Below are 27,390 nucleotides of genomic sequence, written 5' to 3'. Positions count from 1 at the left end.
AATTAATTAATGAAAAATAAACACAGCGCACTTTTTTTACTAATGAAAAATGGTAAATTTAAATGCAAAATACTTTGATAAATACATGCCCACAGTTTGTTTAAAAGTAAACATATTTTGAGCACATTATTATTTGGCCATTATTACAGATTACGAACATTTTATTTTTAAGTAGGCGCTATTTTTTATTTCGAATTTTAACAAATTAGCATTAATATGCAAAAAAAAATGCATTATTATTTTGAAATAATAACAGGAGTGGTATAGGCAAATTAAATTGTGTAGTAAATAGACATTATGTCTTATAACTTTCGTTATTATTAATAATAGGTATTTATTATTATTTTTAATCTGAAAGTTATTTATAATCCAACTCCTAGATACAGAACTATGGAAAATCTATTATACAACGACCCTACCCTTTCAAATATCGTAAAAAGCATTATTATTTAATAGGAAAATCTATACTGCAATAAAACGTCATAAACTAAAATTCGACAAAATAAAACTAAAAACATAATATCAGTCGTGACCATGGCAAGATTATTTCATCTTTACATTTCACAGTAAAGATATAATTTAAATTCGTACCTTAATTTCTTAGACGCATTTTCTCCATACACACCCCCTTTTTCACCCTTAATAAAGGCAAAAAATTAAATAACCCTAACAGGATTTTTTTTTCATATATTTGATGGGTCGACGTTTAGCCGCTATCTCGCCTGATGGTAAGTGATGATGCGGCCTACGATGGAACACGTCTACCCATAAGCAATCTATTCACTCCGCTCGAAGACAATCAGGAAACACGGACTCCGGCAAAGAATTCCACTCCTTAGCAGTCATTATTCCTTATTTTTCCAGTCACAAGCCATGCATCTATCTAGAAGCCTAAAAAAGTCTACAACCATGAAATTTTTGCCCAAAAGTCTACCTCCTCTCATTGGAGTCCAATTCTTTCAATTTCTCCGACCGTTCAGTTTCAAATTTGGTTGGAACCAGACCTGATCCATCATCAAGTACTTCTAGATATTTACAGTCATCAGAATCACTGTCGCTCTGTTTAATAGCTGTATACTGATTATTATCATTCCTCAAATCAGTTTCAGTATGTTTTGAGCTTCTTCTATCAAAAACATGCTTAACATGATGCAGTTCCTCAACTACTCTGTCTTTGACACTACCAACGGTATCATACATACGGTCACTGAACTTTGCGCCCAAATCTTTGAATTTTTCCGTATGATTTTTCAAAATTGAATGTTTGTTGTCTGATTCCACATCAGTGTCACTCATAGGGACTTCGCATCGGGCATATATGCCTTCGTTTTCCTTCCATTGGTCGAAGTTCTGTTGTTTTCTGAACATAATCTTGAAAGTGAGGACGTAGACAGTTGAGAGGATGAAGATTGCTCCTGTGATGAAGAGGAGGTACATGGCTCCTTGTTCCACTAGTGGGAGGATGTTCAGGTATAGACCGAAGCGCTGTTTCATCGATGGTGGTAAGGAATTCATTGTCTGTGGAGAAAAAATATAATTGTGGTTACTTAAAATGGTTCAAAGTCAAAGCGTTTATTTCAATTAATCCTTAATTAGGCACTTTTGAAACGTCATTGAAGCTAGGTGCTCGTTTCAAAGTGTAGCTTCGAATGGAGAAGAACGAGCAAGAAACTCTATCGTTCAAGTTCAAGAATCAAATGTTCTCGGATGTTTAAACATAGTTTTATAATGTAAGATTTGGTTAACCATTAAAAATGACAGTAAACATTTTAATCAGCCCAGAAGCGTCCTTCTAAACTAAACGCGCCTTCTGTGACAAAGCCTCTTGAAGGTCAACGGATAATAAGTGGTACATGATTTAAAATGCATACTAGGTACTTATGCAATTCTTAAAATTACACAGCACAGTTAAAATTTCTCAAAATATTAACCCTTTATAAGACTCCCCAAAAGAAGTTATAGAAATTAATGTTCTCGATACTTACAATATCGAACCAGAGTAAAGGGAGGTACATATTGGCGAATCGTTCAGCATTCTTGATGGAGGTGATGTCTCCGAGCGCCATGTTGATCTGGAACTTGGAGCTCACGTCCAGAGGTAGACCAGAGACGGGTTCAATCCAGAATCTGGAAAGAAGTCAAGAGTTTTTGGTCAGACTAATATAATTTTTGAAAGTCAAGTTAATTTTTGTATAGAGAAGGTAAGAAAATGATGATGAGAGCTAAGGTGGTAAATTTATTGATTTAGATGATGATATTAATTATTGTAGTGGTCGTTTGTCGCGGACAAGCTGCTCTTGAATATGGGTTTCCAACACTGGGTTGCAACTCCTGTCAAGCTAGGATCGTCAAACAGTTACGTGTACAACCGATGAAATACTTACCGGATAATAATTGAAGTTACAACGGTGCGTAAACTCAGGGACATGAATGACTGAAACTACTTCTGGTAAAAAAAGTCCCACAACGAAGTAGTAAGTATTATTCATGAAATTACGAAATGAATTAGAAGTAATTATTATTAATCAAGTCATTGTTAGCACCTATGTCGTGTCAGTGCGTTTACAAATATACAAGTTCACATAGACATCACACTCAGACCCAAAACAACAATTTGTGGATCACAGACCAGAATTGCTCCGTGCGAGAATCGAACCCGCTACCCAAGTTGCGCGGCAGCCAGTTGCCCAGCCACCGCACCAACCGTGCAGTCAAAAATAATAAATGTTTATTGATAATTATTAACTTTTAGTAAAAAAAAGTAAACTTACGCAGTCTCATGGAGTTCAGGGTTTGGAGAGAGACCTTCGACTTTGCTGGAGAGAATTTCATCACCCTTCCAGAAGTGAGGGTATGAGAGGGCTATGGGGAAGCCGTAGTAACAGTCCGTCACGTCTATCAGACCAGCTGGTAGACATTTTCCTGTAAAAGAAGATGGAGTATTAAAAGAGAAAATAAAAGAATAGAAGATAATTTTCACCACTACTTCATAAGAAAACATTATTGGCAAACGCCCCCCTTAATTGAATCTAACGACACCTACTTTAGACATTTTCCTATAAGAGAAGATGGACTATTAAAAGAGAAAATAAAAGAATAGAAGATAATTTTCACCACTACTTCATAAGAAAACATTATTGGCAAACGCCCCCCTTAATTGAATCTAACGACACCTACTTTAGACATTTTCCTGGAAGAGAAGATGGAGTATTAAAAACAGAGTAAAAGATAATTTACACCACCAGTTCATAAGAAAACAATACTGCCTGTGTATTAGCAAACGTCCTTTAAGTGGATCTTACGAAGCTACATTTTAAGTGTGGGAGAGCCATGCTTCGGTACGAATGGTTCGGCTCGACCACTGCCTCACAGAGAACCGATGTGAAACAACGGTTGCGTTGTTGTGTGAGTAAGGTTACCTTAAGACCAATTACCCCGTTCCCTAATGTTCCTAATGTTGATTCACCAACAACCCTTAATTTCCTAAACGCCTCTGGTGTTTCGCATGGGCGGCGGTGATTGCTTACCATCAGGTGATCCGTCTGTTCGTTTACCGGCTTATACCATAAAAAATGTACTACTTAATGTGGTTCCTAAATCGTATTTAAGCATTTTCTCAAACCCTGAACTGAATTTGTCCAATCATCATCATAATTATCAGCTACAAGAGGTCCACTACCTCCCAAAGGCCTCTTTTAATGACTTCCACATAGACTGGTTGGTCCTCATTAAACTTTGCCACACAAAAATGAACCTTACCATGACGGCAGAAGCATTCGTTTTCCTTGATGTATTTCCCATTGTCGAGCATGTTTTCAGGGAAGGTGTACTTGTAGCCTTTCAGTCCACTCTTCACTCCTTCATCTATTGGTACCTGCAGAACAAAAAAGATTATTAGATTTAGTGACCGGAATCGAACCTTTGATTAAAGGCAAGATGATTGTGTTACTGGTGTAGTCTCTCTGAACAATTAAAAAATCTCCAATATCACTTTACCCGGGAATCGAACCTGAGACCTTTTACGCAACAGTCGCAATATCGACTACACGACTTTTTAACGAATTTGGATCCCTAACCCGTCTGCCAAGTGTGGAGATTAGGTATAGTAATAATAATATAAGTAGGAGCTTCGACACTGCTGGGCCGGCTCGACCGGAGCGATACCACTGCCTCACAGAAAACCGACGTGAAACAACGCTTGCGTTGTGTTTTGTAGTGTGCCCTTTCCCAATCTTCCTAACCTCCGATCCTCCAACAACCCATAAATTCCTAACCTCCAAAAGGCAACGCACTTGTAACGCCTCTGGTGTGTCGTGTGTCCTTGGGCGGCGGCGATTGCTTACCATCAGGTGATCCGTCTGCTAATATTAAAAAAATGACTTATGATCTCTACTTACCAAAGGAGCAGCCCTGCACAGACTCTTCCTATAAAACAGTATGCTCTCATTCTTGGTGACACCACCACGGAACTTGGTGCCATCGGAGGCATACTGCACGTTGGAACAATGCTTTCCCTCCCACTGGGGCAAGTCTGTCGATCCTCGGTAGGTGTCGATCAGACCTGAGTTCCTCACATCATCAGCTCCAGTGAAAACCGTTTCGAAATCGCCATCAAAGTCATACATCTGTTGAAATAGAAATATAATTTTAGAATTGACTTCTGACACACACATAACGTGACGCCTTTTATCCCCGAAGGGGTAGGCAGAGGTGCTCATTACGGCATGTAATGCCGCTATACAATGTACACCCAATTTTCACCATTTGTGTTATAAGTCCCATGTAGTAAAGGATGAGCCTATTGCCATATACTGGACACAATTCCAAACTCCGTGCTACTACTGAGAAATTTTCGAATAAAGCTCAGTAATACTTTGCCCGACCTGGGAATCGAACCCGAGACCCTTTGTCCGGCAGTCGCACTTGCAACCACTCGGCCAACGAGGCAGTTGTTGTATTATATTTATCAAAAATACTATATTTCCGTACGCCATTTGCTTAATCAAAATAGTAAAGGTAAATCTTCCCTACTAAAGTAAGTACTATATATTTTTGACGCGTACTATTTATTTTTAGATCACGTTTGATAAAATACTATATTTCGACAAGTAGTAAGTAAATCTCCAACTCGCCTGACAAGCGTGGAGATAGCCACTGTATTATCTAGAAATAGCTTCACTAGAGGACTGACCGACAGACAGACATTTTTTTAAATATTGTAATATTTAGTTTGATGTTTAAAAGTGCCATCTCAATCTATTTCCAAACAAATAAAATCAGTAAACTTACCCGATCAATAAGCCCAAGTTTGTCGAAGTAGATCCAGCCGGGCATGAAAGTGTTGCCCAGAGTCATCAACTCCGATTTGTAGCCCATCATGAACTCACGCGCAGTCATTTTGGCTATCGGCTTCGTATTGGTCAGAGATATCAGGTTGTTTAGACCAAAACGGGTGAATAAGTCTTTTTGGGAAACCACGTTGGCTATGCTCTGTAACAAAACATATGTATTATACAGGGTGACTTTGAATTCGACGTATTCCTCTCGGGAGGTGATAATACAACCAATTTCCTACAAAAATAGCCCTGAGGTCCTTGGGCGGAAAGTGGCTAGTTTCTGAGATATTCAACATTTTTGGTTTTTGTAAAAATATCCCGAATTGATTACAAAACCATCAATAAATAAAAAAATACTGGTTGGATTTTAGTTATTTTAGTTTTAAACAGTTGCCAATACATCAGTTATCATTTATAAATACTAATAATGGCAGAAATATCATTCGTTTTAAAATAGCAAGTAATTTTCTATGAAATTTTGTTTTGTTTCACTAATTTGGTCAATAGATAACTGGATTTATTTCGAAAAAAATATATGACACTAAGCGTACAAACTATTAGAAAAACTTCCTTGGTTTATTAGCTACCCAGAAACGTAAAATTATTTACAATATTCCCAAAAACAAATGAATTAATTGATGATAAGTAGAGTGTAAAGAGAAAAGCGCAATTTCAAAAACATCTTAATTTGCAAAATTTTGTTCAAAATGATCTTCCCTACGACGAATACATGCCCGAACACACTTCCTTATCCCTATGACGTTCACTCTTGGGCTGAATATGCGTTTTATTTCGTCACGATGTTTTGGAGAAAAATTTCGATATTCTGCCAATTCCCTCTGCATAAACAAGGGAGTTCATGTAAAAATCAACCGGCGTTAGGTTCTGGTCATTGTGCATGCCATGTAGTTGGACCGCCCTACTAATCCAATGCCTGAGAATCAATGTTTTCGACCATTGCCGCACAGTAGTTCGATAATGCACTTGACAATCGTCGTGTGGATTAAATTCGTCAATCAAATTAATAAATTAATTCAATAAGTTAATTCATCTTGTTTCTAAATTCAAATTTAAAACAATGACCCTAGCACATTCCTTAATTTTTTTTCGCAATTCTCACCATTTAAATTGTTGGATGAAAAGAAGCCCCCAATCAAATAATTAGTTATGATACCCATGCAAACATTTGAATTAAAACCGCGATACGCTAACGATGGTTTGCTTTTTTCGGATTTCGTTGACTTTTTTGTGGCTAATATTGGATATTGTGATAGTTTATCCAGCACACTATCGAACTACTGTGGGGCAATGGTTGGATACTTTGGTTCCCAGGCGTTATATTGGCACGGGGGTCCAACTACATGGCAAGCGCGGTGTCCAGAATCTAAAGCTGGTTGATTTTTACATGAACTCCCTTGTTTATGCAGAGGGAATTGGCAGAATATCGAAATTTTTCTCCAAAACATCGTGACGAAATAAAACGCATATTCAGCCCAAGAGTGAACGTCATAGGGATAAGGAAGTGTGTTCGGGCATGTATTCGTCGTAGGGAAGATCATTTTGAACAAAATTTTGCAAATTAAGATGTTTTTGAAATTGCGCTTTTCTCTTTACACTCTACTTATCATCAATTAATTCATTTGTTTTTGGGAATATTGTAAATAATTTTACGTTTCTGGGTAGCTAATAAACCAAGGAAGTTTTTCTAATAGTTTGTACGCTTAGTGTCATATATTTTTTTCGAAATAAATCCAGTTATCTATTGACCAAATTAGTGAACAAAACAAAATTTCATAGAAAATTACTTGCTATTTTAAAACGAATGATATTTCTGCCATTATTAGTATTTATAAATGATAACTGATGTATTGGCAACTGTTTAAAACTAAAATAACTAAAATCCAACCAGTATTTTTTTATTTATTGATGGTTTTGTAATCAATTCGGGATATTTTTACCAAAACCAAAAATGTTGAATATCTCAGAAACTAGCCACTTTCCGCCCAAGGACCTCAGGGCTATTTTTGTAGGAAATTGGTTGTATTATCACCTCCCGAGAGGAATACGTCGAATTCAAAGTCACCCTGTATTATTAATTATTAAAAAAACAACGTTGCCCACATTAGGATTGTCTCCTGTGTCGTGGTTGCGTTTACAAACATACAAGTTCACATACACATGCCATCCAGACCCGAAATAACAATTTGTGGATCACACAAAGAGTTGCTCCGTGCGAGAATTGAACCCGCTACACGTTGCGCGGCAGCCAGTTGCCTAGCCACCGCGACAACCGAAATTAATTAAATCAATGTAGATAGCAACGTCACGCCTTTTATCCCCGAAGGAGTAGGCAGAGATGCATTACAGCATGTAATCCGCTATACAATGTGCACACCTTTCACCATTTGTGTTATAAATCCCATGTAATAGGGGGTGAGCCTATTGCCTTATACTTGGTACAACTCCGTGCTACTTCTATGTAGATTTATTTGGAGGTGTGGACTACCTAGCGGGTTTACTGGGGCTCCAGTTACAAAAGCAGGAATAGGAACGGGGTGGTTTTTAGTCAGTAGGAGTCTGACACTCCCTCTCGCCTCGCCCAAGGCGGGAGAAGGTATTGGATGATTATACCGCCTTAAAAAAATAGAGGAGGTTCAAAGTCCAGCAGTGGTCGTAAATACGATTGCCAAATACGAAGTACCAGATTTATTTTATCAACATGGAGTCTGGAGTTATGTCCGGTGTTAGGCAATAGGTGCGACCCATATAATAAATGGAACTCATTACATAATTGACAAACTTATTGCGCACAATAAATCTACACTAAGAATTTGTTGGATCTCTAAAAATGCTGGTTCGAATTTAATAGTTGTTTTGGTGTTGGATTGACCATTTATCAAGGGTAAAAGGAATATATTCTATAAAACATTGCGTTTCCATTTAAGTGTGGAAGAGTCATTCTTCGGCATTGCTGGGTCGGTTCGACCGGAGTGAGTGTTTTATTGTGTGAGTGAGGTTACTGGAGACCCAATTACCTCCTTTCCCAATTTTCCCAGTATCACTCCGTTTAAGCAGGCCCATTCATACCGAAGCATGGCTCGCCCACACTTAGGAACTTTAACGAGTAGCACACGTACATACTAACTAACACATCGCATTTAATGTATGTACACTAACATAGGAAGGATATTCTAGAACTGATTACTTATTCAGCTATTTTGCCATATACATCCGATGTTAGCTTCCACTTGACCTGTTTGTTTCGCAAGGATTTAAAGCCTAACTGGTGATGTTGCAAACATATCTTGAGAATTAAGCAATGTATACTTAGGTACTGTGATGAGAAGTACTTATCATACTTAGGGCTTTAGTTAGGATATTTACTTGACAATGGAAAGCTTATATAAGTTTTTAAACTGACATGGTCACTAATACTATTATTAGAACTTATGACGGGATATTTACCATGTTTATTCACGAGTTAATCCGTGATCATGGCGCTTGCAACAGTGCCGAAATATCGGAAACTCATCAAAATGAATAAACATGGTAAATATCCCGTCATAAGTTCTAATAATAATGGAAAGCTTGTGTATCTTCGTGATTGAAAGATTTTGTTTTCCTTTAGAAAACGTTGCTCCACACTAGGATTTTCTCCTGTGTCGTGGGTGCGTTTACAAACATACAAGTTCACATACACATGACACTCAGACCGGCTAATGCCTGATCCGGAGCTGCGGACTACCTAGCGGGTTTACCGGGGCTCCGGCTCGAAAAGCAGGAGTAGGAACAGGGTGGTTTTTACTCAGTGAGAGTCTGACACTCCCTCTCGCCTCACCCAATGCGAGAGAAGTCATTGGATGATTTTCCCATCATAAAAAAAGACCCGAAACAACAATTTGTGGATCACATAAAGAGTTGCTCGAGACCCCTTGTCCGGCAGTCGCACTTGCGACCACTCGACCAACGAGGCAGTCACATGGGAAGTTAACAGTGGCATTAAAATGAAATGTCGTGGTGGCCCGGAGGTTTAAGACACCCGCTTCTCATGCATGAGAGTGCGGGCTCGAAACCTACCAACGGCAAGTACCAATGTGACTTTTTCCGAGTTATACGTACTTTCTAAGATTATTTAGACACCACTGACAAACGGTGAGGAAAACATATAAGTTTGAAATCGCCAACCCGCATTGAGTAAGCGTGGTGATTAATGTTCAAACCTTCTCCGTATGAGAAGAGGCCTTTGGTCAACAGTGGCTACTAATAGGCAGTTGATGATTAAAATGAAATATCTACAGTATACTGATTCTTATTGACATTATAACCTCTCATAAAATATTCGCAGTATACAATTACCTACGGGCTCATGAATATTCATAGCTTAACATTAAAACTTAAATTCTATTTAAGCATGCATCATCTTAATTACACGTGAATGATCATCATTAAATTTTAAGCAGTAGATGGACACAAGTTACTGCACAGTTGGTGCGGTGGCTGGGCAATTGGCTGCCGTACAACGTGTCGCGGTTTCGATTCCCGCACGGAACAACGCTTTGTGTGATCCACAAATTGTTGTTCCGGGTCCGGGTGTCATGTGTATGTTCTAAGGTAATGCGTTTCATCACAGGCTTCAAAGGACTATGTGCTAATGTAAATGTGATAATGTAAAAGGGGGGAAAATCATCTAATGACTTCTCCCACCTTGAGTGAGACGAAGGGGAGTATCAGACTCTTACTGACTAAAAACCACCCCGTTCCTACTTCTGCTTGTTGAGCCGGAGCCCCGGTAAACCCGCTAGGTAGTCCGCAGCTCCGGATCAGGCATCAGCCCTATTGAGCCCCATCTGTGGTCTTCGTCTGTGTCCGCTTATCATCAAGCAGAATAACTGCCACACTCAAAGACATTTAATGATTACTTAAACTATTCCTTAGTAATGATTTTGTATAGAAAACAATTACTAAGGACTGGGTTAAGTAACCATTAAATGAATGTGCGTGCTATAAGCGTTGTTGCTAGTATGATAATATATTATGTAGTACAAATATATAACTCACCAACAAAGCGATGTGGGGTAGGTAGAGTGTGTCGTTTTCTTGGTTTCCTTCAGACAATTCCTCCACCCAAGTTAGGGGATGTTTAGGGATCGCTGATAGGGTGCCATTGTCGTTGAATTGCGTCACATTATGCTCTAGGGATTCTCTGTAAAAGAAAGATTTGTGGTTACATTTATTTAAAGAATTTAAAGATTTCGGCTTTGTAATCTCAAGGTGCTTTTCCACGAGAGATGTGCTATGTAGCTATGCTACGAAGATGTAAACGCTAAGCTGTGAAACTATGTGACCGTTTACACTGATACTAAGTTATGTATTTGCTTTATGTATTTTTTATAATCTGGTATTCATACGTACCTCTCACATACAATAGGTAAATTTTCAAGAGAGACAGATTGTAAAAAATATTATTTTTTTTAAAGAGTAGCGATGGAGCTTCTTTCTCTTCTTCTCCAGTCGAAGTTACACTTCGGAACGAGCACCTAGCTTCACTGACAGACAGACTGACGGACAATTGAATTTGACATTTCAAAAGTGCCTAATTTAGGATTAATTGAAATAAATGCTTTGACTTGACTTGAGAACTTACTGAAACAGAATTTCTAAGTTTTTAAACTGACATGGTCACTAACACTAGTATTAGAACTTGAAACGGGATATTTACCATGTTTACTTGTCCCAGTTCATCCGTGATCATGGCGCTTACAACAGAGCCGAAATATCGGAAACTCATAGACACAAATAAACATGGTAAATATCCCGTGTCAAGTTCTAATACTAGATTGATTTCTTTACATACCTATAAACATAAGGCCCAACTTCTTGGACCTTGATCTTATCATCTACTCCAGACATGTACTCCTCAGCGTTGGTGATGTTGAACAGGTAGACTTTCGTGTAGAGTTCCACTTCTGGCTTCCTCCACATCTCGAAGATCTCACCCCCATCTGATAATACGGCTTTCTGTGGACAAAATCATTAACAACATTGTCAATGCTAGTCTTGAGTATGAGTCCCTAACGTGGCTTGAAACTAGTCGAGTTCCTCATTAAACAGTTACGTGAGTAAGCCGATAATATAATACTTATAAAATTGATTAAAAAATATTAATATTAGTTGTCCTATTTTCACCTACCGTGACCACAATTTTTCAAATATTGAGTTTAGGGACATCTGTATAAAGCTGAAATAAGTTTGTTTACTTATTTGTTTGAGTGTGCTAATCTCGGGAACTACTAGACTGATTTGAATCATTCCTGTTTGTTTTGGATAGGTTATAAAACATCACGCTATGATTAATAGGAACTGAGTAGAGTAGGCAAAACAGTGCCAGAGTCGCTAGTTGTAATATATATATCTACCGCTGCAACTCCTGTACACCAGGATCTACAGTAGATACAACCATGAAAACACCGGAACACTGAAGTCCGGCGCATTCCAGGGACATGAATGACTGTCTTGGATCCCGCAACGAAACGAATCAGAAGATGTTATTAGAGGAGAAGAAAAAGAAAACGACAGTTTCCACTTCCCTCGGAGAATTTAAAGCAGGAGACAGAATGCTTTAAGGCACAAAAGAGACTGCACAACTGGGAGAAGCCCAGTCGCCAAGCACCATGGAAATTTTACTTAAAACTAATTACTAAATGGGTCCTATTCGTGAGCTGTTATACTTGCTTCCAATAATAGGTAGCTTGTTGTAATAATCTTTATATATATAATTCTTCTGTAAGTGTGTATGTCACTGAACTCCTCTTAAACGATTAGACCAATTTTGATGAAACTTTTTGTGTGTGTTCAAGAGGATCTGAGAATGGTTTAGATTCACAATTTTGTCCGCTGGACAATGTTTTTTTCATTAATCAGACGTGTAGACAGGACAACGTCTGTCGGGTCCGCTAGTAAAACTGTATTTACCTGCTTGAAGAAGAAATCATATGGTTTCGCGAACATGATGAAGCATCCTGCTGACAGGGCGAAGAATCCCAGCATCAGCTGAATGAACAGACCTGGAAAGATGAGAGAGACAATATTAGAACATATAAATATCATGGCATAAGTGGCACAATCGCTTGGCACAATAAATCGTAAGGTGTGTAGTGTGCATAACTAATATTATAAACTAGCTATTTCAGCGCGGTTTCACCCGCTCTGCTTCGCTGCTTTTGGTCATAGCGTGATGTTTTATGTTGTGTGTTTTATAAATGCACTATTCGACACAAAAAGAATTATTCAAATCGGACCAGTAGTTCTGGAGATTAGCGCGTTCAAACAAACAAACAAACTCTTTAGCTTTATAATATTAGTATAGATGTAAAAGTTTCTGAGTGAATTTGTGTGTATTTTTGTAATTCAATCGCATCACAATTGCTGAAGGGATCGGGATGAATTTAGGCACAGGGGTTACTTTTTATCCTACGGAAATGCGGGTGAAGCCACTAGCAGAAGTTACTAAATTAGTTCCTTTTTTTTGAGGCGAGAATATCATCTCAGGACTTCTCCCGCCTTAGGCGAGGCGAGAGGGAGTGTTAGATTCTTACTGACTAAAAACCACCCCGTTCCTATTCTTGCTTTCTAAGCCGGAGCCCCGGTAACCCGCTAGGTAGTCCGAAGCTCCGCATACTAAATTAGTATTTAATATTGCGTTATACGAAATTTACAAGAAAATTCTCTTTTACACACCTACATGTACAAAATCACGCCTTTGCCCCATCGTACACAGAAACACACACTTCTTTAGCTCCCATCACACTTTAAATGTGACCAATACAAGTTTACCCAATAATACTATAAAAAAAATCGATTAAGAAATCTATACTAATATTATAAAGCTGAAAAGTTTGTTTGTTTGTTTGAACGCGCTAATCTCCGGAACTACTGGTCCAATTTGAATAATTCTTTTTGTGTTGGGTAGTGCATTTATCGAGGAAGGCTATAGGCTATAAAACATCACGCTATGATCAATAGGAGCCAAGCAGAGCGGGTGAAACCGCACGGAAGTAGCTAGTATTATATAGAAATTATTATATTATAAAAGAAATCGGCTTGTCTCAGATTTGTGTCATCAACGTACGTGTTAATATATTATCTATATATCTAAATATCATAGTTTATCTACTATGTATTACAAGTTACATTATAAACATATATGTAATTATTATATACACGTGTTCTTTTCTTATGTAATTCTAATGATACAATAACATAATGATTATTGTTGTACATTAGTCAAAGTCAAATCATTTATTTCAATTAAACCCTATATACTTAGGTACTTTTGAAACGTCAACAAAGAAAGAAATAAAAAATAATCTGTTAGTCTGTCTGTCAGTGAAGCTAGGTGCTCGTTCCAAAGTGTAGCTTCGAATGGAGAAGAACGAGTAGGAAACTTTCGTTCCTCTTTTAAAAAAGTATATGTTTACAATTTCTCTGATACATTTTTCCAATCAGTAATTGTACATATAGGTGACAACAATGCAGAGACATTGCAACGCGCAATACAGATGGTAGAACTTACTAATAGTGTGTGTGTTGTGTATTTAATATTATATTATAACGTTCATTTAAAGTTATATTTTACAGGGACTCATGGCGGTGCCACCAGTCGCGCCACCGTAGTGTCCGTAAGCTACCAAACAATTCACCACGCAGACTAGAATTGATTAAAATCCTTTCTTAGCAGACTACGTCATAACATCTACCTGTATGCCAAATTTCAGTCATCAACAGCCTATAAGTGCCCATTGCTGTCCAAAGGCCTCTTTTCGTTTGAAGAAGGTTTGAACATTAATCACCACGTTATATTTTAAAGAGCCTCCATATATGTATAAGAAAATAGCAAAAGGCTATTCGAATTTTAATAATTACTGAACAAACGTGATTAAAACTCACGTGTCACCATTAACAAGGGAATCAGATACTTTATAAAATAAATATTTTATTACATATAATAAAATAATTATTATAATAATATATATAAACTTAAATACTAAGACCCTGCTAGGTATTATAAAAAAACTCGATCTACCTAATAAGATCTAGGAACTAGAATATGTTTAAATATAAATAATTCAATATTTAAATCTCCATTGTATATGTGCCCAAACAGGCAACTTTTATGTTGGCGTCGCCGGCGATTTTGTGTTGCCCTTGAGTCGCCGAGTTTCATTGTCTTGTAGTGATGCAGATGAGGTTTAGTGGTTAGAGATTATTTATTAAGTGTGGTAGAGCCATGTTTCGACTCAAATGGGCCGGCTGGACCGGAGTGATACCACGATTTCATAGAAAACCAACGTGAAACAACGCCTGCGTTGTGTTTCGTCGTGTGAGTGAGGTTACTGGAGGGCCAGTCAACCCCCTCCCAATCTTCCCAATCCCCGAATCTCCAACAACTCTTAAATTTCTAAAGGCCGGCAACGCACTTGTAACGCCTCTGGTGTTTCAGGTGTCAATGGGTGGCCTTGCTTATAATATGGTAGTCAAATTGTTACCAATAACACGATGAGTTATGTTACTTAAGAATAAATAAAAAATGATATATTATTTAATGGCATCTCTCGCCTTGGGTGAGGCGGGAGGGAGTGTCAGACTCTTACTGACTAAACACCACCCCGTCCCGTAAGGTTGTATGTTACTCATAAATATAAAACCAGATTAAAATACGTAGCTCTTTGACCGACTACACACAAAATAGTTGTCCACATGCCGATCGCTATTCGCAAAAGTTTTACGTCTACCAATTTCATTATTAGCATTACAAGTTTTATCAAATATTTGTCGAAGGTCTGAATTATTTTATGGTGCAATCATAAAGCGATTTAGCTTTAAAACTAGCTCACATATGTACACTTATTTGAATAGTAGGTGAAATCATCAATATAAATAAGTAGCTTCTGTCATCGGCTTTGATCGCATTTCCGTGGGATATAAAGTAGCCTATGTGTTATTCCAAACCATAATTTACCCCTGTTCTAATAGACCGCTGATGGCTGATCCGGTGCTGCGGAATACCTAGTAGGTTAACCGGGGTTCGGGCTAGAAAAGCAAGAGTAGGAAAGGGGTGGTTTTAGTCAGTAAGAGTCGGACACTCTCGCCTCGCCTAAGGCGGGAGTAGTCATTGGATGATTTTCTCCCCTCAAATAACTCCTGTTCCAAATTTCATTCCGATACCTTGAGCCGTTTTGACGTGATTGAGCAAAAAACACACAAAATTGCTTTACCACAGGCTGATTTAATATTTTTTATCGTCGATAAATAACTCATTTAAACCAAATCCTATAAAATTTGGTTCACAAATCTTAACTCCGGATCCTATTCGATAGAGTTTAAGAAAATTAATTTGAATTTAATGACCAATAAAATTTAACCAAAGTTGTTATTCAAGATAGTATAGTTAAGTCGTCATTAGTTTAAGTAGGGATTAACGACATATATCTCATTATCATTCTGTATCTACGTCAATGGTTTATGATAAATATTTTGAAAACTAGATTTCTTTTGTGTCACAAAAAAGCCGAATTCTAAAAATGTTTAGCTTCTCGATTGATCTCGAATTTCGATTAAGATTTATTTTTGAAAATTTTCCTCTTTACCATTTATGTTAGGATGCTTTTCCACTAGAGATGTGCTATGTAGCTATGTTTAAAGTAGCTGTGCAAGGAAGATGCGCAGTTCGAGTATGAGATGTATCGATAGCAGAAGTCATCCATAGCACGCTTCTTTCCATATAAAAAACATAGCTTAATGGAGTCCACCAGTGCTAAGCTATGAAAACCAATATATATGATTCGACAACAACGTAGTATAGCACAACTCTGGTAGAAAAACACCCTTTTTTAAGGGCGGAAAATCATTCAATGACATCTCCCGCTACAGGCGAGGCGAGAGGGAGTGTCAGACTCTTACTGACTAAAAACCACCCCGTTCCTACTCTTGCTTTTCGAGCCGGAGCCTTGGTAAACCCGCTAGGTAGTCCGCAGCTCCGGATAGAAAAGCACTCTTGCCATATGTAAGAGACAGATTTAGCTATAGCTCATTAGCCGAATACATAATACCTCATAATATATTATATATTAGCCGACACAGTCATAGACCTCAAAACCTTCATGCAAATATTCAAGGTTCGAATACCTTGACTTTATTAGTTTTTAAGAATTTTCGATGAGTCAAAATGTGAATGCGATTTGACTAATCAATTGTGGTAATAGACATATTAAATGTTGGTAGATATACATTTATCGATCGATTTCGATCACGGTGGCCGGTCTGTGTGATAAGGTGTCTCGGGATCGATTCCCGGGTCGGGCTATGTATATGTATTACTAGGCTTTTTTCGTAAATTTCTCGATGGTAGCACAGAGTCTAGAATTGTGTCCAGTATATGGCAATAGGCTCACCCCCTATTATATGGGACTTAAAACAAACGGTGAAAAGTGGGTGTACATTGTATAGCGGCATTACGTGCCGTAATGTGCACCTCTGCCTACTCCTTCGAGGATAAAAGGCGTGACGTTGCACGTTGCATGATCAGACTTCATGTTATAACTGAGAACTTATCGAAAAACCTCTAATAATACTTTGCTCAATTCCAGAAGAGAAACAGACACCTCTTGCTCGGCAGTAGCACTGGCTACCACTTGACCAACGAGCCATTCGAGTTTAGTGAGGAGTTTGCAACATAACTGGATTTTGTTAAGCAATGGTGAGCACATTAATATCATATTTATGCAATATAGATACTATTGATAATATTTTGGAGTAGGGATGTTCAAGAGTTCCGTCACTGGAACCGAAATGTATCGGTTATCTGATACAACTAGGTATTCATATACCTACATATACATATCAATGTCATTATAGAATCGATTTCGATAATGACATTGATAAACCATTCTTTTCTTTCCTTGCTTTTATGTTACAGTGATGTCTTATAATAGTTTTCACTAGACTAAGAATAACTAAAACTAAGTTACCTTACGTTACGTTACGTTACCTTTGCCTTTAGGTGTGACTTATAGGTTAGTGACAAACAAAATGTCGTTAAGTGACACATATCCTTGCTTAGTGACGCCTTTAAAATTTATAAGAGTTTGGTGAGAATGCTCATTATGCGCAATATTAGTAAGATTTGTATATTTGTCATAATGTGTAATATTGCATAATGTAATTTATATCATAATGTCAAATTAATAAAAAGGCGAAAATAATCAATATTAATAACAAAAATTTTATAACCAAATCTGAAAAACATATTGCTTTATCTCTATCCTTATCTAGACCCGATAGATCAAACATACATACGAGTAAGTAGTAACATCCCTATTTTTTGATATTCAACCATTGTTGACCTTGGCTAAAAATTTACGCACTATACAACGTGATCAATTATTATTCGATCAGAATTATTTAATTAATCATTATACTTGGTTTAATTTTAATTTAATTGCTATGTACTATCGAAGGTTATTCACCCAAAGCAGGTTATGTATGTTTTTAAGATACATAGAGAGACGTCACAAAGAGCTTATCTATTTAAAAATGTCTTTTTTCTATTCATTTTTATTTTAATAAAAACGTTGACCCACATTAGGATTTTCTCCTGTGTCGTGGGTGCGTTTACAAACATACAAGTTCACATACACATGACACCCAGACCCGAAACAACAATTTGTGGATAACACAAAGAGTTGTTCCGTGCGGAAATCGAATCTGCGGCACGTTATAAGGCAGTCAGTTACTCAGCTCCTATTGTAGCGTGATGTTTTTTAGCCTTCCTCGCTAAATGAACTATCAAATACAAAAATAATTACCTATTTAAATCGGACCAGTAGTTACGGAGATAAGCGCGTTAAAACAAACAAACTCTTCGGCTTTAAGTATACGTACAAATAATAAAAATCCTTCCTAATCAATACAACAGCAGCAATCAGATGCAAAAAGAAGAGTTATTCAAATATAGGCCAGCAGTTTTAGAGATTAGAGCGACAAAACAAAACAAAACAAATATTGAATTTTACAAACATTTTTATACGACCGTGACCCTGAACTATCTTCAACCTTCTTTTTAGTTATATTGAGATTATGTAAAAACGTATTTGACCTCTAAATGGGGTAAGCAGATGTCTTTTTTGATGTCAAAGTCAAAATCAAATATCAAGAACGGTCGACGTCTGAATTTTTTTAAGGGGAGAATATCATCTATTGACTTCTCCCGCCTTGGGTAAGGCGAGAGGGAGTGTTAGACTCTTACTGACTAAAAACCACCCCATTCCTGCTCCTGCTTTTCGAGCCGGAGCCTCGGTATACCCGCCAGGTAGTCTGCATTGCTGGACTATGAAGGACAGTCCCTCCTCTACATAAGAGGGTTTGCTATAATCTCCACACTTGACAAGTGGGTTGGAGATTTCACTTTAAAAAGTTCAGGATCATGACAGAGCGCTGTTGTTCAGTCTCTGCATAAGATACCCACAGGAAGAGGCTCGGTATGTTAATATAACCTAATTAAAATAATAAATTAAATTGTTAAATTTTCTACTGTTTGTTATTTCATAGGAAATACGATAACTACTGTTTTATCTTATCATTTCATTATTTTAAATGTATTTCATAACTTAATAATTGTTTCATAATATTTATTATGTTAGTTTCCTTTTTAGATAATGGTATCGTCACGCCTTTTATTCCCGAAGGGATTTGCAGAGGTGCACATTACGGCACGTAATGCCGCTATACAATGTAAACCCACTTTTCACAATTTGTGCTATAAGTCCCATGCAATAGGGGGTGAGCCTATTGCTATATACTGGGCACAATTCCAGACTCCGTGCTGCTACTGAGAAATGTTTTTGGGAGGCAAAAGGCAGTGTCAGACTCTTACTGACTAAAAACCACCTCGTTCCTACTCCTCCTTTTTGGGCCGTATTCTACTAAGTTGTCTGCAATAAAATCGAACCTACATATACACCTATACAAAACAAACACTTAAGAATTTCCAAAATCACAACAAAACTTTTCTAACACGCGAATCGAACTTTAGACTTAACAAATCACACTACAATTAAGAAACAGGAAAAAGGAAAAATAGATAATTAAATATGAAAACTTCTAAGAACTAATTATAACATCTCTGCCGGTGTCAATTGTAATTGCAGCGTGAAGGCTAGGCCTTGATCCAAGTTCTAGGTTAGATAGACATACAGTTTTAACCTTAATTACATAATGTGTGCTAAAATTATCTGCCACGGCTTTAATGGGAGGTAGTGTTGTGTTTGAAGATTACAATAGTGAAGAAATTTCGTACCCCGGACCAGTTAATTCAATTTGAGAACGTAAAGAAGTTAAATAAATATTGACTCTTGAATCTATCCCTTCCCAAATTTCACCCCGATCCCTTTAGCCGTTTCGACGTGATTGAGTTACAAACGTAATTATAAATACACAAACTCACATCACACTAATATCGTAAATGTTAAAGTTTATTTGTTTGGATGTTTGTCCGTCAAACACACCGAAACTACTGAACAAAGTTATTCATACAGGTGACCTGAATTGGGTGATAGAATACTTTTTACAACGGGAACGCAAACTAGTTTATAATATTAATAAGACTGGTAAGATATTGATGAGCATAATTTCAATGCCGATCGATCGAAAAATTAGATCTTTTCTCGAGCCGGAAAACTCAAAATCAGAATGACTAAACTAAAACAGTTGAGCAAAAATACACACATGTTTAATAAAACTAATTGCCATAAAAACTATTTACGTAGTATATTATTTAGAATCAATTAATTATGGTCACCCATCCAAATGACGACCTTAAAAAACATTACAAATTACAAACTCGTCATAAATCAATTGGGTAGGGCGTTACTCAAATTAATAATAGGCAAGTACCTATTTAATAGACAAAAAATTAAAAACCATGTTTTAAAAAAATACTATTTATACATTAGCATATAATAATTCATTTTTGTAAAAGCATGTCCAGTCAACAAGGATGTAGCGAGGTTGACTGTCCAGGCGACACACGTACTTAGGTATCGTCATGAGTTAATGTTCACATGTAAACAGCAGCTCATGTAGTGTAGATGTCCAGTCAAGATAGATCTAAAACTATCGAACACGCGATGGTATAATCTAATAATTATTTTCACTCCCGGAATTTAATCTACATCAATTTTATACCTTACTTGCATGCAAATAAGCTATAATTTTCTTCATAAGAGGTTATCAGATATCAGAAAGTAATTGGACTAAGTCAGTCTGTCATTATCTATTTTCTATTACTTCGTGAGAGCAAGGAAAAGTCAGTAAGAGCGATATAATATCAAAATTATGTTAGCATGCTTTAAAACTACAGCAACGCCATCTAGACAGAGAGAAAACTAGATTACTACAACAATCAATTGCATATTTTCAAGAAGGCTGTTTATTGTGGGGGTTAATCATCCAATGATTTCTCCCAACTTGGGCGAGGCGAGAGGGAGTGTGAGACTTTTCCTGAGCAACGCGTAAAAACCAACAACATATAAAAATCTCCCCGTTCCTACTCTTACTTTTCGAGCCGCAGCTCAGGTTTCCGGAGTAGGGTTCCGGTAAGCGGGCGTCTCAAGCCCAATTCAGCCGAAGCTTATTGCATATAAGCTGTGAAACTATGTGACCGTTTCCACTGATGGTAAGCTATGTAGCTGTGCGAGGAATATGCCCAGTACTCGAGTATGCGATGGGAGTAGGGAAGCTATCCATAGCACACATCCATAGCACGCATCCAAAGCACGCATCCATAGCACGCATCCAAAGCACGCATCCATAGCACGCATCCTTAGCACACATCCATAGCACGCATCTTTCCATATGAAAAACATAGCTTAACTAAGTTTATTTTCACCAGTGCTAAGCTATGTATACCGATGAATATGATTGGTGGAAGCCAAACGCATTCACAGCATCGTAACATAGCACATCTCTGGTGGAAAAGCCCCCTAAACCTACTACTTTCAAATAATAATGTTTCGGAGAATGATATGACATGTTTATCAAATCAAACTTCCCGGTTCAAAGTCTGATTAAGACCTTGGCATATCAGAAATAACGATTAAATATATGTATAGTACATTATTACAGAATAATGATTGAACAAAATTAAAACCGGTTATCGATCTAATTTTATAAACGTTTTCTACCTATACTAAAATATCTACCTAATTAATCATGCTGTACTATGTATAAATATTAAAATATATTATTATGTCTCTGATACTGCGTAGATGTCATCGTTGATAGTCCACTGGTAGACTATGAGCCTCCTCAATTTTTTTTATGGAATAGGTGGCAAACGGGCAAACGAGTCACCTGATGGTAAGCGATCAGCGGCGCCCATGGACACCCGCAACACCAGAGGAGTCACAGGTGCGTTGCCAGCCTTTTTAAAAAGGAGTATGCTCTTTTCTTGAAGGTTTGAAGGTCGTATCGGTTCGGAAATATCGCCGACGACAGCTCATTCCACAGTTTTGCTGTGCGAGGCAGAAAGTTTCGTGAGAAGCGCACAGTTGTGGCCTGCCAACCATCTATATGATGGGGATGGAATTGCTGTCTACTCTATACCGTATGGGGAAACCTCTTATGACTTAATTTAAACCACATATTTTTTATCATCTTGGCTGACAATATACGAAAAATTTGCGAATTTTTTGCATTTTTATCTTTGACAAATTTTCTTACTTACATAAATGTAACCGGTATCTAAAAAGCCTTCAAACTACCATCTATATTAGTAACAAATTCCATCAAAATCAGCTTAGTAATTTAGCCACGGAAGAAAAACAAACCGATTTATTTTTGCAAATAATTATTGCCACTATAATTATTATTGGTTTCTAGTGATCCTATGTATTATAGCAATGCGGAATAAATAATTATACGTATTGGTATAATTCCTACTTCATATAAATATTACGTACAAGTAGATAATTAACATTTTTTAGACATAATCTAGTGTCACATTGGTCGAATTTTATCAACTGACATAAATAAACTGGTCTCGGGTTTGATTCCCGGGTCGGGCAAACTATTACTGGGTTTATTTTTTAGTTTTATTTTTTTTTAATTTCTCGGTAGTAGCACGGAGTCTGGAATTGTGCCCAGTATATGGCAATAGACATTTATAACACAAATAGTGAAAAGTGGGTGTACATTGTCTAGCAGCATGATGTGCCGTAAATTATGACCCGTAATGTACACTTCTGTCTACCCCTTCTGGGATAAAAGGCGTGACGTTACACACATAAACTTACGCCTTTGTTCTATGCCTCTAGTCGGGTATGCGACACCCACAGCAAGAGTAGGGGTGGTCAAAATGTTATCAATTTATACTATTAGGTACCTATCTAAGGAATTAAGCAATCAAAATAAGCGATGCCCTAATTTCGTGATATCAAACATAAACAATGTACAAATGTTTTGTCAATACTAAAGGTCGTGGCCCAATTCCGACCACTTTAGGCTGATACCTTTATCCGACTTTGGAATAATTAGGTTATAAATAAGTTAGTCGTGTGTGTGTTTGTTTCTACGGAATTTTACAGATGTGTGTGGTTTTACCTTGACTTGATTAAGTGTCTATCTACAAATATATAGCATTTGTCACCGCATGTGGTTTTTGAGTTCGATTTCCGAGTGAAGCAAAGTTTTAGGATGTTTAATGTTAATGTAAACATTCTCTATATTTTATTGTAACTTTCGTGAGACATAATAAATTATTGATGTTATCGGCTTACTCACGTAATTGTTTGACGAGGAACTCGACTAGTTTCAAGCCATGCTAGAGGCTCATATTCATGAGCAGCATTCCGCGACACACGACGCGGCGATTGTCGCGCTGCTACTCATTATAAAAATGGTAAATACTTTTTTAAGGAGAGAAACTCATCCAATGACTTTTCCAGCCTTAGTTGAGGTGAGAAGGAGTGTCAGACTCTTACTGACTAAAAACCACCCCGTTCCTACTCCTGCTTTACAAGCCGGAGAACCGATAACCCGCTAGGTAGTAAGTCAAGGACAGTCAATGATAATAACTAAAAACCAGATTATTTTGTTGAAAAAAATAATAATATATGTATAAAATATTCATAGACATTTTATTTATAGGAACATACATAAATGTCATATTTTTAAAAAAAAGTTAAAACAAAACTTCAGAGCGCGTTTTTAACCCGACCCGCTTTTGATCGACTTCCTTTCATTAAAAAGGAAGATATGTTATATTTAGATTCAGATTCAGATATTTCTAGACCTATCTTAATGTAAAGGTACTCTAGCTTCTTCCACCAGTTTTACCCGCGTTTCCATGGGATAAAAATTAGCCTATGAGTTATTTCATCCCGTTCCCTTCAGCTGTTTCGACCTTATTGACTAACAAACATACAGACGAACTTTGCCATTTGTAATTTTAAAGTTAGATAATTCAATTTACGTACCTTCATTATATTTAGATACAAAAATCAATTATAATACTTATTAAATAAGATGTACGTACCTACTTATATTTAGATACAAAAGTTTTCTAGAAATTTCTTTTAATGTAAGTAGGAATTAATTTTAACCAATCGAAGGTGAATTACTATATAGCAATTATAATTGGCAACTTATCGACTGACCCGAGTGAAAACCACTTCCTATAAACACGTTTAAAGGTTAAGTTAAAGTTAAAATTGATCTTTATACATTCTAGATAGTTCTATGGTATATTTCGTGGTGGCACGGAAGTTTAAGACGCCCACTTCTCATGCATGAGAGTGCGGGCTCGAAACCTACCAACGGCAAGTACCAATGTGACTTTTTCCAAGTTACATGTACTTTCTAAGATTATTTAGACACCACTGATATGACGTCTATCCACTGATATGATATGACACTGAAGGAAAATATCGTGAGGAAACCTGGGCTTATATAATTTCTAATTATTAGTTTAAAATCGCCAACCCGCATTAAGCAAGTGTGGTGATTAATGCTCAAACCTTCTCCATTTATTCAATTCGGACTAGTACTTCCGGAGATTAGGACGTTCAAACGAACAAATTCTTCAGCTTTATATACTAATAGCTACTTCCGCGTGATATCACCCACTCTGCTCATTCCCTATTAATGATAGCTTGATGTTTTATAATCTATAACCTTCCTCATTAAATGGACTATCCAACACAAAAAGATTTATTCGATTCGGACCAGTAATTTCGGAGATTAGCGCGTTCAAACCCAACAGTATAATTAACAAAACATTATAAGATTTGCACCAATGTCTACCTACATATTCCTGAATTAAATAGTCGTAAAATTATGTATGTTATACACATTCACAGTAAATTAACTTATAATACATTATACTAAGTATTTCTGTATAAGATTTTCCACCAGAGATGTGCTATGCTACGTTGCTGTGGATGCGTTTGGCTTCCACCAATCATATTCATTAGTACACATAGCCTAGTACTAGTGGAAACGGACTTAGCTAAGCTATGTTTTTTATATGGAAAGATGCGTGTTATTAATGTGTTCCCTACTATGGATACATCGCATACTCGAGCTGCGCATTCTCGCACAGCTACATAGCTTAGTATCAGTGGAAACGGTCACATACCTATAATTGTTTCACAGCTTAGCTATTACATCTTCGTAGCATAGCTACATAGCACATCTCTGGTGGAAAAGCATCCTAACGTTACTGTACTTCATAAAGGTCAATGAACTGGTATTGTTATGTTTTTTTTTTATTTACTTCTTTGTGTATGAAGCAACGGGATTGTAGACAGACAAACAAGCATTATTAGAGATTGCATTCTAGTTAGAATATATAAGGTGTTGTAAAAGTATCTGCCACGGCTTTAACGGGAGGTAGTGTTGTGTTTGAAGATTACAACAGTATGTATAAATTATTGCTTATGAGTTTTTTTTTCATGCAAAACATCTACGTATGAGTTGGTTATGAAAGAGCTATCTCTTTCACAGTCTTAAACAATTATTATTAGCATTTTTTTTCCATTGACGAATTTGTATTTGTGAACCACTTTATGCAGAGTAGAGTCAATGTTTATTTAACTTCTTTATGTTCTCAAATTGAATTAACTGGTCCGGGGTAGGAAATTTCTTCACTATTGTAATCTTCAAATACAACACTACCTCCCATTAAAGCCGTGGCAGATACTTTTAGAACACCTTATATATGGTGAAAGATTGGATAGTCATTAATAATAGTGTGGCCGATAATAACGAGGTCATGGGTTCGATTGCGGTTTTGGGTAAAGTGGGTTTTGTCTGTAAAATTATTATACTGTTTTAATTTGATTTAGGTGCCATAGTTTTTATAGAGAGTTTTTAAAACCGTTAAAACACAATTTTGTTAAGTGCAGTCGTCTCAATATAGGTAAAAATGTATGTGTTGTATTTGATAAAAAAACAGGTCTGTTTACCCCCAAAAGGAATAAGCAGGCGTGATCTTACACAGCCGATAAACCTTCCTTAATCATTGCTTTGTCTGACACAAAATAAATTATCCAAATCGGACCAGTATTTTCGGAGATAGCCGCGCCGAAATAAATGAACTCACGACAAACAAAAAAAAAAAACAATTGATTATCCTGCTTCGTCCTCTGTTACACGGGACTTATAAATGCAAACATAACAAAGACTAAACGTGTGTAGCGGTTTCGATTCCCACTCGAAGTAACTCTTTGTGTGATCCACAAATTGTTGTTTCGGGTTTGGTTGTCATGTGTATTTGAAATTGTATGTTTCTAAACGCACCCACAACACAGGAGAAAATCGTAGAGTGGGGCAACGTCATTTTAAAAGAAAAAATAAATAAATGCACTTTTGCTAATATCTTCGAAATATAAATAACCCTTAAATGTATGCGAGTGAGAGAGCCATGCGAATGGGCCGGCTCGACCGGAGTGATACTATGGCCTCACAGAAAACCGACGTGAAACAACGCTTGCGTTATGTGAGTGAGGTTACCGGAGGCTCAATTCCCTTCCCAATCTTCCCAATCTCCGATTCCCCAACAACTCTTAAATTCCTAACCCCAAAAAGGCCGGTAACGCACTTGTAATTTGCTGGTGTTTCAAGTGTCCATGGGCGACGGCGATAGCTTACCATCACGTGATCCGTCTGTTTACCGGCTTATACGGCATAAAAAACAATGTATGTTTTTTTGGTATCTATCAATAGATAATTATGATTTGTATTGAATCTATTATTAGATTATAGCAAAAAGTATCCAGTATGTATTGTTGTATAAAGTTAATTTTGGATGCTCAATTTGGGTAATTTCCACTTGTGCCGTGCTTCGGTAAACATGATATGAATAACGGATTCAGACGACCTAGGATTTAATCTTATACTAATAGGTATAATAAAGCTGCAACGTCACGCCTTTAGCCCCGAATGGGTAGGCAGAGGTGCACATTACGGTACGTAATGCCGCTATACAATGTACACCTACTTTCACTATTTTTGTTATGAGTCCCATGTAATAGGTGGTGAGCTGTGGGTGTGAATAGGGGGTGAAAAGTGTAGAATTCGTAAATAAGACAAAATTTCTTTGCCTTTTTGTAAAGGAGGAAAATTATCAAATGCCTTCTCCCGCCTTGGACGAGGCGAGAGAGAGTGTCAGATTCTTACTGACTAAAAACCACCCCGTTCCTACAGCTGCCTTTTGAGCCGGAGCCCCGGTGAGACCACAGTACCGGATGAATAAATTTTTGCCCGGAATCCATTAAATAGAAATTGTATTTATATAAACCAGACGAGACATTATTCAAACTAAAACCGATAGACTGAATTTAAAACTTTTTAGCTCGAAAAATATTCAAAAAACCATTGAGAAAGATATCTAACCTGCACCCGACTTCCTTCCAATCATACCTAAAAAACAACCAGTAAAATTCCTTCCAAAAATTCCCCAAGAGAAACAACAAACAAAAAACTTCCTTAAAAATACCCA

At 37.1% G+C, this 27,390-nt stretch overlaps 1 protein-coding gene and 1 long non-coding RNA gene across 3 annotated transcripts in view; one reads left to right on the top strand and one right to left on the bottom strand.

The window, feature by feature from the left end:
* LOC126912000 (uncharacterized) overlaps positions 1-20,507 on the top strand; it is a 42,449-nt gene extending 21,942 nt beyond the window's left edge. Inside the window, exon 3 of the long non-coding RNA XR_007706609.1 lies at positions 20,429-20,507. This is a non-coding gene — a long non-coding RNA (uncharacterized LOC126912000). The remainder of the gene's footprint in view (positions 1-20,428) is intronic.
* LOC118280280 (scavenger receptor class B member 1-like) overlaps positions 221-27,390 on the bottom strand; it is a 104,892-nt gene continuing 77,722 nt past the window's right edge. For both annotated transcript variants that reach the window (XM_050701894.1, XM_035600246.2), the window contains 9 exons: positions 12,309-12,400; positions 11,191-11,354; positions 10,395-10,539; positions 5,290-5,490; positions 4,398-4,625; positions 3,760-3,874; positions 2,772-2,922; positions 1,986-2,127; positions 221-1,518 (listed from right to left, as the gene is read on the bottom strand). In XM_050701894.1, the coding sequence (XP_050557851.1) occupies positions 931-1,518; positions 1,986-2,127; positions 2,772-2,922; positions 3,760-3,874; positions 4,398-4,625; positions 5,290-5,490; positions 10,395-10,539; positions 11,191-11,354; positions 12,309-12,400 (1,826 nt within the window). In that variant the 3' untranslated portion in view covers positions 221-930. The remainder of the gene's footprint in view (positions 1,519-1,985; positions 2,128-2,771; positions 2,923-3,759; positions 3,875-4,397; positions 4,626-5,289; positions 5,491-10,394; positions 10,540-11,190; positions 11,355-12,308; positions 12,401-27,390) is intronic.

This window comes from Spodoptera frugiperda, chromosome 21 (genome assembly GCF_023101765.2).
Source record: "Spodoptera frugiperda isolate SF20-4 chromosome 21, AGI-APGP_CSIRO_Sfru_2.0, whole genome shotgun sequence".
NCBI classification, from domain to species: Eukaryota; Metazoa; Arthropoda; class Insecta; order Lepidoptera; family Noctuidae; genus Spodoptera; species Spodoptera frugiperda.
This window is presented reverse-complemented; position numbering and strand designations above follow the sequence as displayed.